Source organism: Lathamus discolor, chromosome 6 (assembly GCF_037157495.1).
Source record: "Lathamus discolor isolate bLatDis1 chromosome 6, bLatDis1.hap1, whole genome shotgun sequence".
Lineage (NCBI taxonomy): Eukaryota > Metazoa > Chordata > Aves > Psittaciformes > Psittacidae > Lathamus > Lathamus discolor.
This window is the reverse complement of record NC_088889.1, coordinates 22198444-22214496: the sequence shown is the minus strand read 5'-3', so window position 1 is coordinate 22214496 and position 16053 is coordinate 22198444. Positions and strand designations below refer to the sequence as shown.

The 16053-nt window shown below is 44.1% G+C and overlaps 1 protein-coding gene across 1 annotated transcript; it reads right to left on the bottom strand.

Moving 5' to 3' along the window:
- Positions 1 to 399: 399 nt before the first annotated feature.
- Positions 400 to 9467, bottom strand: CDCA4 (cell division cycle associated 4). The gene is given in 5 exon segments (XM_065685036.1): positions 400 to 2554; positions 2692 to 2798; positions 2801 to 2960; positions 4846 to 4926; positions 9346 to 9467. Coding segments are annotated over 4 exon segments (1062 nt in total). The 5' UTR covers positions 4885 to 4926; positions 9346 to 9467; the 3' UTR covers positions 400 to 1798.
- Between the last annotated feature and the right edge of the window lie 6586 nt (positions 9468 to 16053).

Sequence of the window (16053 nt, the reverse complement as noted above, 5' to 3'; positions counted from 1 at the left end):
ATGGGAGGTGCTCCAGTGCCCAGTCATGCTTGTGGCCCTCCTCTGGACTTGCTCCAACAGCTCCATATCTTTCTTAGGTTGAGTACCTGACCCTCCTTTGGAGATGCTCCAACAGGTTTACATCCTTCTTATGGTGGGGCCCCCAAATGTCCTTAATGCCCCCTTGCCCCCACCCTCCCCTTTTTAGGGGTTTGAGAATCGGAAGAGGATCATGTGTAGGAGGTAAGGTCACTTGCGAGAAGGAAAAGCCTGTCAGATGCAGAAAGGTACTCTCCATATTCTACAACTTGCTTGGTTCAAGACTACAGAAAACAACTAAATTACTAGCAGTTGTCTTCCCCTGTGTCAGCACAGTGAACGCTAACGCATTCCAGAAAAAAAAAGAATCTTTTTCCCCCCTTCTTGTCTACCTCACTTTTATTTTGGGGCTCTTCCCCAGTACCAGTTTGCAAAGGTAAACATTTGTCGTTCTAGAACAAAACCATACACTGTGCATGACCTATCCCTTTCCCCTGAAAATGTCTCATAAGCTTTAGCTTAATTATATACACTTTACAATGAATGTGAGTACTTGAAGAACACCATCCCATTATGTATTATCTTTCATTATTAAAATAAGTCGAGAAAACCGTTGGTAAGAGTGAAGCATATTAATTATGACAAGACATCACAACGTATCAGTTGAGATCTAAAGGCCATTAGTAATACTTTTTGTAGTAAGTAGTGCAAGAGAGCTAACCCATATGAGCAAATATCTGATGGCAGACCTCAGTGATAAAACAATTCACTTGATGACATTTACATATAAATATACATAAATAAAAACCTATGTAATTTAGGTTTATAGTTAACAAAAAGTATGGTCTGAAGTGAATTAACTGTATCTAGCTGGATCAAAGCTTTTCTAATGATACTGACGTATATGGGATGTGAAAAGCATAATTGTACAATTCTCAATTTAGTAAAGTACTACTCTATAAAACAGAATAATGAAAACAGCTCTTACATTTTAATGTAAAGTATAAAATCATGTATTTACAGTTATATACACTTACTGAACTACATTGGGTAGCTCACAGTAAAAAAAAACATCCCTTTTTGAAAACCTTTCAAAAAATACATCAACTGCAGGTATGATCAAAAGTTACTAAGTTAGCAGCTGACATAACATCTGTAGTAAAAATATATTTTAGGAAAATACCTGAAAAATCTAACCACCAATAAACACTTTAAAACGATTTTTGAAGTAAAAATTGTAGCAAAAAACAGAATAAGATAGCTAGGATAACAGGAACTATTGCATACTGCTCTTTAAGAGCCATGTATCGACTTAGAACAGAAGCAGCAGATATGGTAGGAGTTTTGTGATATAACAAAGTGGAAACTGGCAGAAAGTAGGAAACCAGTTATCCAACTTGTCTCCATTTATTACCATTTTTACTGGATGAAGTGTAAGAAAAAGATGAGAGAATCCCTCTCACTGAGCATATCCTCCATCAGAGGCTAAAACCATCGGTAGAAGGTTCCCAATTTCAAGAGCCTCGGACCAAAAACTTAAAAACACATTTACCGTATGTACTTACAGTTCAATGGACAATAGATTGGCTTATTACACTACAAGTTGCAAGTTAACTTTAAGAGTTAACACTATTTTGCAATATGAAGTGCTTTTTAATATATGTATCTATATAATATATAGATATTTGTAAAATACACGTGCAGATTTGACACAACTGTGGAAACAGCTTTCAAGTCTTTTCTTCCCATTAACAGACCTTTATCTCCTAAATATGGAGTTTCAGGATTCAACAAGGATTTCCACAATATGATCAAGCTCATTAAGATCAGATTTACAATTAGAGTTAGAAGCCGTAGTTGTTGAAGAGGAAAATGTTTCCAGCCCATCACAGTGTCCCACTTTTGTGTTGCTCATCATGCCTGTTAACATAGTATCAAGATCATAGTAAGAGTTGTCAACTTCTGAAAACAGATCTTCAACAGAATTAGGACTTTTATTCTCCAGTGTCTCAAATATTTGATCTAATGATTTTTGAAAATTTCCTTTATTTTCTTGTGGGTTCTCCATTTCCCACACATTGCTCTGCAGGTTTCTTGGAGCTTGCACTGAAGAGACTGTTGACATAGTTTCTGAATTATCTTGTGGCTGATCACCCTCAAAGTCTTTACTGAAAGTACTATAGCCTGGAACATGCTTTCCCTCAGCTTGTTCCCTAGATGAACGACAAAGGATATCTGTTGAAACAAGACGATCCAGGGATGCCTGCCCTGTACTCTGTGTGTTTATCATCTGCCAAGTCCCATCTTGAGTCATTTCCTCTTGGATCTGCCGTACCGTGTTGGCTATAAGTACCGAACGACAAAGGTTAGGTTCAACCAGCATGTGACACAGCTGAAGTTTAACCAAGGACATATCTAAAAGTGACTGCCGCTGAAGATTATATGAAGGAATAGCCTTAATACCAGCCAGAGTTCCTTCAATGTCTTCTTCACCATCAAAACATTTTCTCTTTAATCCTCGCACAAACATTGTGTCCTGTTAAAAAAAAAAAAAAAAGACTTGTACAAAGCAAACAGCTCAAGGGGGGTAAGGAGGGACTGAAAAAACAAAACATAAAAATCTTATCTTAAACAGCAAATTTTTTTAAGATAGAAACATCAGAATTGTCATACCAGGTTACAGAATGGCCAGTGTGGTACAACAGGGGTCAGGACTGGGTCCCAAAGACGGCACTCGGGAACCAGGGGTGAGCAGGTCCACAAGTCATGGCATCGGAGAGTGGCAGGAGCTCCCAGCTCCTGGCTCCCATTAAGCACCACACTTGATGGAAGTCAGGAGCCACTGCTTCGTACAGAAGCAAACATCTCAACGGCTGTATTTCACTTATTGGAGAGGCAGCTTCTCCTTGCTCCTCCTGAGTTTCTACTGGCATGCTTAACCTCTAATTTTGGAAATAAAAATACAGCCTGGCAAACCATCTTCAAAAGATTTGACCTCTCCAGAACATCAACATGCCTAACAGAGGAACATGAAAAAAAACAGCATGTGCAGCATACTTGAAAAGGTTAGCTTATTTTCTCTACAGAGAGAGTAAGATCTAGAATTGTTCCATAGAACTTGAGACATTCAACCGAGGTGCCTAAAGCAGTCCTTCTGGTTCCCTTACTCAGGTGAGTAAACTAACTGTGTAATTCCGACATTAATAGTGCAAGTGCGTAGGGATAGGCACAGCCATCCTATGGGCTTCTGTACTTCTTTCACAGTCGACTATAATAAAGCAAAAATCCTGTATTCCTGGTTTTAAGTTCACCAGCTAGAAAGTGGGGTGCATGCAGGCTTCTCATTATTTACACCTCACCTAAAAATCACTTGCTGAATTTCCCAAGGTATGACTGTGAAGCACTAGCCTCCAGGTCTTGTTCTGATCTGCGCTAATTTTGACAACACTGTCCCATGCACATACAGCAGACGATCTCTTGAAATAGAGTACATTTGGTTTTTTGTGGGGTTTTTTTTGTGGGTTTTTTTTTTTTTTTTTATGTAGTAGACCTTGCTTCTTTCAGTCTTCTAAAAATTAGGCTGAAAATTAAGCTAGGAGTTGATCTTTACATTTATTCACCTTTGTTATGTTCCTTGTAAGTATTGCCTGTTTAGAAGTCCTCTTTGGCCAGTATATGGGGATTTATTACTTTTTTTAAATGCAGTGACCCAAACAAAACAAAGCTTTCCAACTAAAAGCTGTTAAATCCAAAATACTATTGCAGTGTCTTTCTGTATAATTTTCCATTCCCTTGGTAAACCCTAACCTCTGCCTTGCTTTTCTGGTTGCTATGGTATGTTCCACATATTTTCAGAGAGCTCTTTCAGCTTTTTCAGTCACTAAAAATCCCAAGTGCAACAACATCGTTCCTTTCAAAATATATTACATACTTATCTACTCTGAAAACCTGGTGATAGCACAGCAGCTAGATAAACATTTGGTTTGACTCTGTCCAATGCTTCTTATATTGCTGTATATATCCATGGATAAACCTTTTTTTGATTTCCTGACTCTTGAAGACTCTACTAAAGGTACAAAACTCCTTAGAAATCATAATATGCAGACATTGTAATATGCAGAGACTACAATATAGACTTGGTCTTATGGTCATTTTTCATAGACTTTTCAAAACCTATCCCTGATTTACCAATACATTAAAAGCTTTGGAAGTTTCTTCTCATTTTTTCTTCTGTAACTTAACATATTTGCATTACTCCCATTAAATACAACTCAGATCTTTACTTGATAGTGCCTTTTCCAGCTAACCTCCTATTGGAGGACATCCCATTTAATTTTCCCAAAGTCATACATACAGTAATTTCTAAACACACAGACCTCCCCCCATGTAAAACTTTACCTCTAGAGACATCTTTTGGCACTACTAATTGTGTATGATTATGTCAAAAATTAAACAAGTTGTGCAGAGTTTGAAGCTTCTTTTATTATAACATATTCTTGTGAAGAATAATTAACACTTTGAATATTAAGCTGGTTCTCATACATCTACTATTTAGCTTTTAAATGCCTTTTAAGACACACCAACAGAAGAACAGAACACAGCAGAAAACTTGAAAACCTAATACATCACACACACTTGGGTGTGTACAAGCAGGGGAAAAAAGGTTTATGGATTCTGAAAGATACTCCATCCACAGGTCTCACTGGATTTTTTTGCTGTAACGCTTGCAATCAGTAACTCACAGCATAAAAACAGTTGTCACCCTGTTCCTGAGACCACACAAAATATTAGATTACAGCTTCATTTAAGAAGCAAAGTATTACATACCAGTAATTGTGTTTGATGTAGTCCTTCCTCTTCTCCCATGCTACTGAGCAAGAGTCCATACAGTAAAAGTTAGAGCACCACCTACCAAGTACCAGGAAGCAAGATGTCAGGCAAGTACAGGAGATGCAGGACAAAACAGTTTCCCATTTCCAGATCTTATACACCTCCCTTCAACTGCTCTATCTTCACAACACTTCTACAAACTTGAATAGTACTATTAAACCAAATTTACAGTGAGAGCACAGAGGTGGTTCGCCCAACAATATCCAAAAAATTTGCAATAGGAGAAGGAAACTGCTTGTGTAGTCCCAGGTTATTACCCTGACCTTCGGACTAGCCTCTCCCTTATCCCTACACCTTTGCTATTTAAAGAGCAAACAAAATCTTTAGCGATCATCTGAAAACTTTAAACACGCTCAAAAGCATACTGAAAGCAAGTCCTCATTACTTTCATCACAAAACTATGCAGTATTTACCTCTGTTGTACAAAACCATGTCTCTCTGTAGCATCTAAAGAAAAAGAGCAAGCGTGCACAAATACAAAACTGAAACACAGCAAAACCAGGGAGAATTTTCCTTTACCAGCACAGAAACTTTATGACTAAGATTTACTTTGAAAGATGACAATAATGAAAGTAATGACAGTAATTAAAATATTGTAACTATGAAGGCTGAGTTTTTAAAACACATTTAAGATAAAATAAGATTTGACATACCAACTACAACTACAAAACACATTCGACAATTCCTTTAAATACTGAAACAAAAAAAAAAAAAAAGCTGTTTCAACAGGCTACAAAAGCTTATACAATAAAATACGACAACAATTCAGATACTTTTCTAGATGTGTCTGTACAGTACAAAACAGTTCAGTGTCCACAACTGAAGTACATACCTAGAAAAGAAACAAGAGGATGCATATGGACATAGAATCGTAGAACAGTTAGGGTTGGAAAGGACCTTAAGATCATCCAGTTCCAACCCCCCTGCCATGGGCAGGGACACCTCACACTAAACCATCTCACTCAAGGTTCTGTCCAACCCGGCCTTGAACACTGCCAGGGATGGAGCATTCACAACTTCCCTGGGCAACCCATTCCAGTGCCTCACAACCGTTACAGTAAGGAACTTCTTCCTTATATCCAATCTGAACTTCCCCTGATTTAGGTTTAACCTGTTACCCCTTGTCCTATCACTGCAGTCCCTAATGAAGAGTCCCTCCCCACCATCCCTAGAGACCCCCTTCAGATACTGGAAGGCTGCTATGAGGTCTCCACACAGCCTTCTCTTCTCCAGGCTGAACAGCCCCAGCTTCCTCAGCCTATCTTCACATGGGAGGTGCTCCAGTCCCCTGATCATCTTCGTGGCCCTCCTCTGGCCTTGTTCCAACAGTTCCATGTCCTTTTTATGTTGAGGACACCAGAACTGCACACAGTACTCCAGGTGAGGTCTCACGAGAGCAGAGTAGAGGGGTAGAATCACCTCCTTTGATCTGCTGGTCACACTGCTTTTGATGCAGCCCAGGATATAGTTGGCTTTCTGGGCTGCAAGCACACACTGCCGGCTCATGTTAAGTTTCTCATTGACCAATACCCCCAAGTCCTTCTCTGCAGGGCTGCTCTGAGTCTTTTCTTTCCCCATTGTGTAGCTGTGCCTGGGATTGCTCTGATCCAGGTGTAGTGCCTTGCACTTGTTTTTGTTTTCTATTGTGGCTAGTAGTAAATTGTTTTTGAAGGGTGAGTGCTCTCAGATCTGAGGGAAGTAAACGGTTGACAAAGGACTTGGCGGGGGGGAGGTAGGCACACAAAACATGTTTTTTTCAAGAAGCTGCACACTTGTTAGAATACCACAACAACCACATCCCCCGCAAAACAAACAAATGAAAAAACCCCTCATAAAATAATAAAAACAAACCAGTCAAAATATTTTTATTTAATCCCAAAATATTCAGACTGAAATGCTGTTATGTCATGGAAACTGTATTTTAACCAACCCATAGCCTCATCCTCATTTGCAAAGAAACTCACAGCAATATCCAAGACAGGGTCATGAGGCATCTGAACCACCACTCTCTAGTAAGACACCATGATATCAAATTAATAAAAGTATTTCACTTTGATGATGGTATAAAAGTTCTGGTTATGCTTTCAGAACATCCTATACCTGAAGTGCAATCTCTTTGAGAGCCTCTACATGGTAACTGAATCCCCAAATTTCTACTTTAGGGTAGGTGACATGGGAATAAGCTTTGTTTAAAAAAAGCTCAACCCAACAACCTCCCCTCCCTCCCACAACTACAGATAAATATGATGCAGTCATGAGAAAAATAACTTAAAAATATCTTCTGATGCTATTTTGTGTATCAGACGATTTTCTTTAGCTGTTCGCCTCTCAGAATAGCAGACTGAGACAGGAGGGGACTGTTTATGGAACACACCAGTTACTGGTAAAAGAGCCATTATCACATCCACAGACTTAAAGACACAGCGAATGTTGGCAGTCCAGATCAGTATGTAGTTTATTAACACACTAAAGAAGGAAACAGTTTTCCCATGGAATTTAGTAACATGTAAGGCCTGCTGCACGTGATTCGAGGTTCTTCCCTAGAGCAATAAATAAACCATGTGGACTTCTGTTAGCATAAACGTAAAGAATATTCCCATCACAGCAATTATCTCCTCAGATTCTATTAACTGGCATGCCAGTGTACCTCAGAACCCAAGTCCACAGTTACAAAAAAAAAAAATTAACTTCATAGCCATTATAAGATGTAATTAAAACCTTGCAAATAAATGACCTACCCCAGACTTTGCTGCACGACCACCAACAAGCACTCATCTCAAGAGAATGCTAAATTTAAAGCCTAATTAATTAAAATGTGAGTACATTTCTCTATTGATTTACATATTAACATACTCAAAAAGGCATTAGCCATTGTGTAAAGCTTCTTGGTACATGCCAGCAAGACCACTGCTGGTTTAGAGTCACGATATTCAAAATCCACCGCTGAATTCAAGCAGTATCTGTCTCTGTCCAAGACGCAATAGCTAGACTAGCTGTATCATCTCCTTTCTTCCACTATTATCAGAGTGTCAAGAGCCCAAACCAAGTGTGTGAAACTTAACCACTGTTTGAAACAGCTGTACAAAAAAACCTGTCAAGGAGACAACAGCTATCCGAAGCATAATATGGTAGGGAAAAATGAGGTTTGGGAGCACAGTATTATGGAATTCATTAAAAGCTTTGCTTTTGGGATTGACAAATTCCCAGTCTGCTTTACAAAGAAGCTGCTTGAAATCTGATCCAATTCTTACTAAAGCATCAACTTAAACATTCCACATTTGCACTCAATTCAGAGTCGTGTGGTAATAGCTGCCAAAGATATACTTGAGTGCTTAATGGAAAAAGTAACTTTCCAAGAGTGGGGGAGAGAAAGCAGACAGCAAGAGCTACGTTGGCTAGTGCTGGAGGCTCACTTAAGTAAGGTGCTGTTTCTTTTTGTACAGCCATAAATACCGTGATGATAGTCAGCAAGGGAATACAAGAAGACGTTCTATCTCCTGTCTACCACTCCAATCCTCAGTCCAAAAGTGAGCCTTTATAACAACTGTGGGAAGAAGTCAAAGCTACGTGTAATAGTGAAAAGAAGATGGAAGGCCAGGTACTCCTCTTTAGGCATATGTATGTATAGTGATGTTCAGTTCTAAGTTGGGCTACAGACACAGCAGAGGGCTGACAGGGCCAAAAACGTCCGTATTCGGACCTGGACAAAAGCACCTAGAGTTCCTATAAAGCACGGGGGCTGTGTGTCTCTCTCCAGCCTCAGTATAAGGGGCTAGCAGGTACCTAAGCAGGACGCGAGGGCTTCGGGAAGGAGGAAGGGCAGGCTAGGAAGTTGGGGCACCGGCCGACGGTGCGAGGGGCAGAAACCTCGTGGAAATGGAGGCGCCCGCGGCCGTGACGGCTGAGCGAGGGGGGGAGTGGGGTGGGGTGTGGCGGGGGGGCGGTCCGCCAGAGCCGGAGGGGAGAGGCGTGACCGGCGGGCGCGGCCGAGACGGGGAGCGAGCCCGGGCTCACACCGTCTGGGGAGGGAGCGCGGCGGGGGCCGGAGCGAGACCAAGGCAGGCATGCTGGGGGAGGTCCGCAGTCACAGCGCACCAGCGGTGGGCGGGCAGCGGCACCGGACGGGCGCCCAAAAGTGGAGGGGCGGCTGGTGCGGGTGCAGCGATTTAGGCAGAGCCCGAGTAGAGAAGAGGGGTGCCCAACGCCCGAGAGAAAACAGGCTCCCGTGGCCCACCGGCCCCGGCCGCGAACGGCCCCAGGCGGCGGTTACTCATCGTCCCGCGCTCCCGGCAAACGGCCCGCCGCCATTTTGAATCGACTCCCTCCTCCGCGGGCTCCGCCGGCACCGGCTGCCCGCCCGCACGCTGAGCCCCGGGCAAGGCGGGCGGGCCCAGGGCACCGCGCCGCACCCTGCCTGGCCCAGTCTGTTCCACTCACCGCCTCGCCACTGCTGTCGCCGCCGCCTACCAGCGCAGAAACCCCCGCTCCCGCCTCACCGACCGCTCCGCGCTTCAGGGGGGAAGGCGGGGCCAACCGTGGAGACCAGCCCCGCCTCCCCCCGCCCGCCATTTTATTGTCAAAGCCCACAAAGGAACTCGTTTCCTCCCCCGTCTACCCGCTGAGGGGCGGGCCTTCCCCGGAAGCCACGCCTGCGAGGAAACGGCGGTTGCTATTGGCTGTCGCCAGACCATGCAGCCGCCGTTAGGCACTGCGATTGGCGGCGCGGTTGCCATGGCTCCCGGGATTTCCCGCCCCCAGGCCCCGCCTACGGGAGGCTGCGGGTTGCCATGGCGCCCGAGCTCTTCCCCTCGGCCGTGAGAGGCTGGCGGCAGGCGGAGGCGGGGGGCGAGGCGGAGCCGTCCCTGTTTCAAACGGCGGCCAAGGCCCCGCGGCGTGTCTGGGTTCCCGGCCACGGGCTCCGGGGCGGAACAGGTTCAGGCCTGGCCCTGCTGCAGCCCATGGGGCGCCCAGGGAGCTGCAGGCGCGACGGGAGGGCGGGGGGCGTCGTCTTCCCCGCTGGGCCTGGTTGCTTTCTGCCGTCGGGCGCCGCTTCCTTCCAGGCCGGGAGCCCCAGCTCCAGCCGCGGCAGCGTCCCCCCCCGGAGCTCCCGCCCCGCGGCGGGGGTGCCAAGCCTCATGACTCCATTAGCAAGGCTTGTGGCATTTCCTGTTTGGGCCTGGCCTCCCAGCCGCAGGTCTCGGAGCCAGAGCACGAGGAAGCCACTTCCTTGGGGCAAAGGGAAAGGCTAAGGCTTCGCACCCTTCAGGAAGCTGCTCCTCCAGCCGCCCTGCTAAACGAAAAAAACCCAATCTAACGTAACAACAAACCCAACCAAAACCAAACCGAAAAAAGCCCCAGAACACCCCCTCCACCTCCCCAAATGCTTTGGATGCTGCTGTGACCTCCAGCTCGCTGCTGCCGCACATCTGCAAGTACTTAGTCTGAGCGAGCGTTTCTCGGTCGCATTCCCGGTCTTGCAGCTACGTGCCGCTGTCTCCGAAGTAGCCAGAAAGGAGGGGGGGGCCGGGAGGTAGCCACAGGAACACGGCAGCTGCTGCAGCAGGCTCAGGCCGGGGGAGGGGGTCTGCTGCCCGCGGTGGGGCGGGGAGAGAAAGAAAATGGGGAACAGGGAGGGTAGGCAGCTTGTGTCTCTGTGCATGTGTGTGTGTGTGTGTCATCAGCTGGTCCTGGGGGTGAGGTTCAGTAGGAAAGGCTGTAAAACAGCAGGGCAGTAGCATGATATGGGAAAGCAGGGGGAGATTAACCCATAGCAAAGCGAGATCTGCTTTTTGGACAATACAGGTTATGAACTGCAGTATTTTCACCTTGGGTAGGCTCCCCTCACAGTTTCTTGCAGTGCGCTTATGGCGTCATGGTGTGAAAGTATGAGTCAAAACTTTGAAAGAACAATACCACAAAGAGAGATGTTCTCGTGCTCTATTCAGCTTGACATCGGCTTCTAGTTTCGTTGCAAAGAATACAAAGAGGTAATGCCACAACAAATCCTGCAAGAGCCTTTAGCCTTTCTGGACTTCCCTTTTCAGGCAGTGTGGGGGGTGTGCCCTGGAGGTGCTCAGCTAGAAGAATTCATTGGTATTGCTCTTTCTAGTGATAGCATCATCTATATAGTAAGGTATGTAATTACCCTTTCTTTACCTTTATATATATATGTATATGTATATATATATATATACACACAATGAGGGGGTCTTGTAATTTTTGTGTTGTGGGTTGTTGGGGTTTTTTTCTCCCAATAAATTCTCCAGTGAAACGAGAGGATCTCTGATGGCTTAAAACCTGTATCATCTACATTTCTGATTAAACCACTGAAAGAAAAATTGTGAAAGGTTCTCAGCACTCTGTGTTCTTTGAAAAGCTGCAAAACTGTCTTGTTCAAGGTATGATAAGATTTGATTATTCTCAGGAAGACAAAAGTCCCACATCTCACATGTGAGAAACAAAACTTGAAAAGTCAAAATGAAAAAATCTGGGCAGACCTATACAAAACAATGCAGCCCTAGAAAGCAAACAATCTCCAGTATGACTAAGAGTGTTATAAATAATTTAATCTAATTGTAAACACAATGTGACAAAGATCAAATTTTAGCTATGCACTAAAATTTTTCATCCTCCTACTGGTTTTGGTAAACAGTTTTAACAGCAGAGTTAAAACAGGTGAAAACCTGGTAATTTCCTAAACATATTTATATTTTGAGAAAGCTGCCTCAGTGCATGAAACTCACAACTAAGATAATCTGCAAGCAAAAGCAGAACCGATGCCTGTGTTGAAGTTCTAGAGACAAAGCATGGAGCAGAACTGAAAAGAAACGTCTGCCAGGCAACTTGATAGGGAAAACTGAAATGAAGACAATAGCTGCATACACACACACACACACACAAAAGGGAAATTACTGGTCAGAAATGGCAGGCGACTTTTAAATCAAAATGTGATTCAGAATGTGTATTCAAAGCTTCTAGACAACTGAGAGGCACTGCACCTAGTGAGACAGTGAAGAGCAACCTGCTTGCTGATGAAATGAGTAATATAGGTGATGGGGAAGAAAACGATGTAAATCAGCTCAGCAGACCTCTTGTAGGAAAATGGGTCACTAGTGGCACCGAGCCAAATCTCCAGAGCAAGTGGCAATCCCATGGGGATTCAAAAGGACTGGCAGCCTTTATAAAAGTGTGATTGTCAAAGAGGGGTGAATGGGATGTCCTAGTTGTCTGAAAACAGGAGGTAGAGGGCTAGTTTAACAGGAGCAGGCATTGCCTTGACCTCTCTGAGAGGGTCCTAGGTGCAGATCCATCCTTAGCACATGGTGGGGCTTATTTGAGCTAGAGCCTCTGCTGCACAGCTAGAGGACTGAGTCAAGTGGAACAGCTACCCTGAGCCCTTTCCCTTGGCAGGGCCATGGTTAGCTTGTGCTCAGGGTGGATGAGGGACAGATCCAGCTTCAATCTGTGAGAGCTGCATGTGCACACGGGCTCCAGCCATGCTGCCTTCACCACAGCTGAGCAGCAGCGGCTCTGCAGGCTGTGCTGGCAGCCAGCTAGGACTCTCCCCATCCCACAGCCCTCCTGTGCCAGCAGAGCCTCCTCGCCGGGAGCCCCGGCCTGCCTCTTCCTGCAGCAGTGGCTGGTACCGGGTGGTGTGACCTGCGTGCCATGCTCATTGGAAAGCAGCCAGTGCTCCCAGCCCCCTTCCTTCCCTTCTGGAGCAAGCCTGTGCTGGGCTGTGCTTGATGCCTTTGGAGCTTTGCTGCTCCTTTCTCAGAGCTGCTCAGTGCCTGCTGAGCTGGCCAGACTTTCGCACATCAGCAGTGCCGGGAAGGCTGGTTCAGAGTTGGACAGTGTTTATAAAACCACAGAAATTAATACAAACTCAATGGCCAGGAGCAGGGCTGGAACTATGCTTTTGAAAGACAAAAATAAAGAACCAGACATGACTCAGCCCTGAACTGGAAGCCATGAGCTGTTGTCAGTGCAGTGCCGTACTCTGGCTAGTGAGTCTTACTGAGAGACAAGGTGTGTTAGCTCAGCCTCTGTGCTGTACTAGCGTGACTGCGTGAGATTTGGAAGTTTTGGCTCTGATCCCGCTGGTTCAGAACAGGGACAGAGCTTGCTTGCCTCTGCCTGCCAAAGACAAGGTGGACTTGCCCTGAGTCTGTATTGTTTCTCTCTTAATTACTGTTTGATTAAAGCACTTAAGATATGTTTGTCTTTTTAATTTGGCTCCAGAGTAGGGCAGGAGGCCCACTCATAATGTACCATTTCCTCTGAGCCCAACCTGGCAAATTCTGATCACTTGTGAGATAGGCAGCATTATGAAACAGGCCTGAGTGCTTCTGCAGACAAGCACATTCCTGCAGCAGAGCTAGCCTAAAAAATCCAGGAGCAGATGGAAGAAAGGCTAAGGAGGGTAATTAAATGTGGCTGTTCCCTGAAAAGTGAGCCTGTTGTAGCAGCTCAGGTGGGCCCTGTAAGGCAGGTACCGGATACAACTTAGTTGTGTGAGGTCTGCAGTCATGGTGCACTGAATTTAAGAGAAAGTGGTTTTATATTGTTACAGCTTGTTAATGTGTGGACCACCAAAGATAGCTGGAAGTTCTGCTCAGCCTTCAGTGAGGATAAGCTTCTCCTTCACTGTTCTGAGCCTGGGAAGGCTGTTGCTCTACCTGTAGGAGGGGGTTGGATAAAGAACAGCGGGCATCTGGTGCGTGTAAAAAAAACCCAAAGCATTCATAGTAAGAGAGTGAGCATTTGTGGGCTAACTGTAGCTTGATGTTGGATGATGATGATGCTGGCATCAGATGTTAGTGGCTTACAAAATGAGAATAGCGTAGTCAGAGCACTCATTACTCCAACTAATCCACACACCAGATAATACATGTCTGAATATGGCAGCAGTTGTCTGGCTGTATTGGCTGAGCTGGGTGCTTGTGCTAGCAAAAAAACTAAGAGCAGCAGTAAACAGGTGATGGGAGGGAGGGTATGTGGCTGTTAGTACAGCAGTGGAGAAGAAAATCTGTTCTTAGGCAGAAGTCTGTCTGCTTCAGGCCCTAGGTTTTATGGCTGTGGTTATCTGATCTGTCTGGTAGAAGGCCAGAGGGATTGAAAGTGACATGAGCTAAGAAACGAGGTTTTTTTTAAGAACTTGTGCAGATTAAGAAACTCTGTGAGCTAGAACCACCAACACTGTGTTATCCAAGTCAGCTACTAACTTTATGGAACCGATAATAAATTGCTAAGAAGAGGTATTAATACGTTTTGACTCGAGGAAATAGAGTGGAAAAAGGACACAGGAAAGCTATTAGACTTGTACTAGTCCGCAAACTTTTAGCCTGCCTGGCTAAAGTGGATGTGTTAAGGACCCTTCACAGGCAGCTGTAGAAGTTGCTGACCATATTTCCACTTATGGTGGAAAGAACTGGAAAGAAAGAGTGCCCTCATATTACAATATTTATTTATGCTCCTCAACCACTGAGATGTGCAAAATAAAAATAGAAGGAGTGTTTTCAGCAAGATTTACAGTTGCCAGATAATTTGGAGTAAGTGCTCTGCATGGTGGCTGATACACAAAGCTGCAAAAGCCAAAGGGGCACAAAGCCTGCTTGAGAAATTCCAGCCATGAAACCACATAATGTGCATGTGCCCTGGCAGGCAGAGGCCAACAGCCAGTATGTGCATTTGTGTTGATAGTGGACATCTGTGGTAGGAACAAAGCCCAGATGAGAGGAAGACTTTCAAAACGGTACCGAATGAGATGCTAAACTACAATAGAAACCTCTAGTGGCAAAGTACCATGCACTGTACCAGACAGCAGGAGTCTTCAGATTATGCAGTAGCAGTCAGCAAAGAGGGATTTTAAAGTGCTGGATGTTGCTTGGGGTTTTATTTTAAGGCTTCTAAGCCCTCTTCTGGATCATCGTGGTAGTTCCGTTCATGTTTATAAGGGGCAGGATTGTTTTGTTGTTGCAAAAGTATTGCATTATTATAAAGGTTTTCTAATAACTAGAGGAACATGCCTACTTCCTTCATAACAAAGATTTTCTTTTAAGCATACATTTTGGACACTTGTATGCCATGTTGTCTGGTGCTGCTTAAAATATGTGTTCCATATCTAAGCATAAATACCATGGGGTATGACAGTTGCTATAGCAACTAAGCATCTACTGTTAAATAGCACCCACAAGCTCAAAAAACATGTGCAGCCTGTCACCACACAAGGTATTCCTTTCTTTGCAGCAAGCTGAGTACTATATTTTCATCTCAGCATAGTCTGTTTCTGATGAATGTGTTTGTGCTGTGCGTGTGAAGATCCTTTTCCCCCCACCAGCTCTACCTTTCTTTGAAAACTGCAGATACTGGAAGAACAAAATAGCCTGAAGCAGTTGCAAGCTGAAGAAGTTAATGAATAATTCCTTTTTCATATATCCTTGAACACACATTAGAGTGTGGCTTTCATATTTTTTAGGCCAGATTTGAAGCTTACACCTTTGCTGTTCTGCATCTTTTCATATTACAGTGCTTGACTCTTGAAACCAGCCTTTTGGAAGGCACTGTGCTTTTCCTATAAGCCGCGTCACTGAAAATTACAGTATCAGTGGGAAACAAATCTCTGCTGTAGTGGCAAACTGGAGAGTTATAATTCAAAAGCACAGTTAAAGCTAACAAAACTTTTAGGAGTATGTAGGTCAGTTATTTATTTTTAGGCTTGCCTTTAAGTTGTTAGGCATTTGGACCATGAAAAATAGAAGGAAAAAGTAGAAAACAAAGAACACTGAGTTTCTTATGCGGTAGTTTAATTCTGGTGGTTGTGACTTTAGTAACAGCTGTTGACAGCATTAATTGTTCTACATTTTCCAAAACAGGAATGTGATTTTCTATTGAATAAAATTAAGCATTAGTAAGATAAGTATGCTGGTTCTAGAAGTTAACTCTTTATCTGCAAGTTAAAATGACCCTCTGTGCTCCCTGGAAGAATAAGTGAAGGCTGTGATGGCTTGTTGGAGTGTTTGGATTGTTTCCAAGTTATGTTTTAGAGTCTGGTGAATTGATAGGTTAAACTGGAAAATGTATCCAGAAATTATTGCTGTCTTTGATTTGATGGTGTCTTATCTGAATTACACATTCCATAAGGAA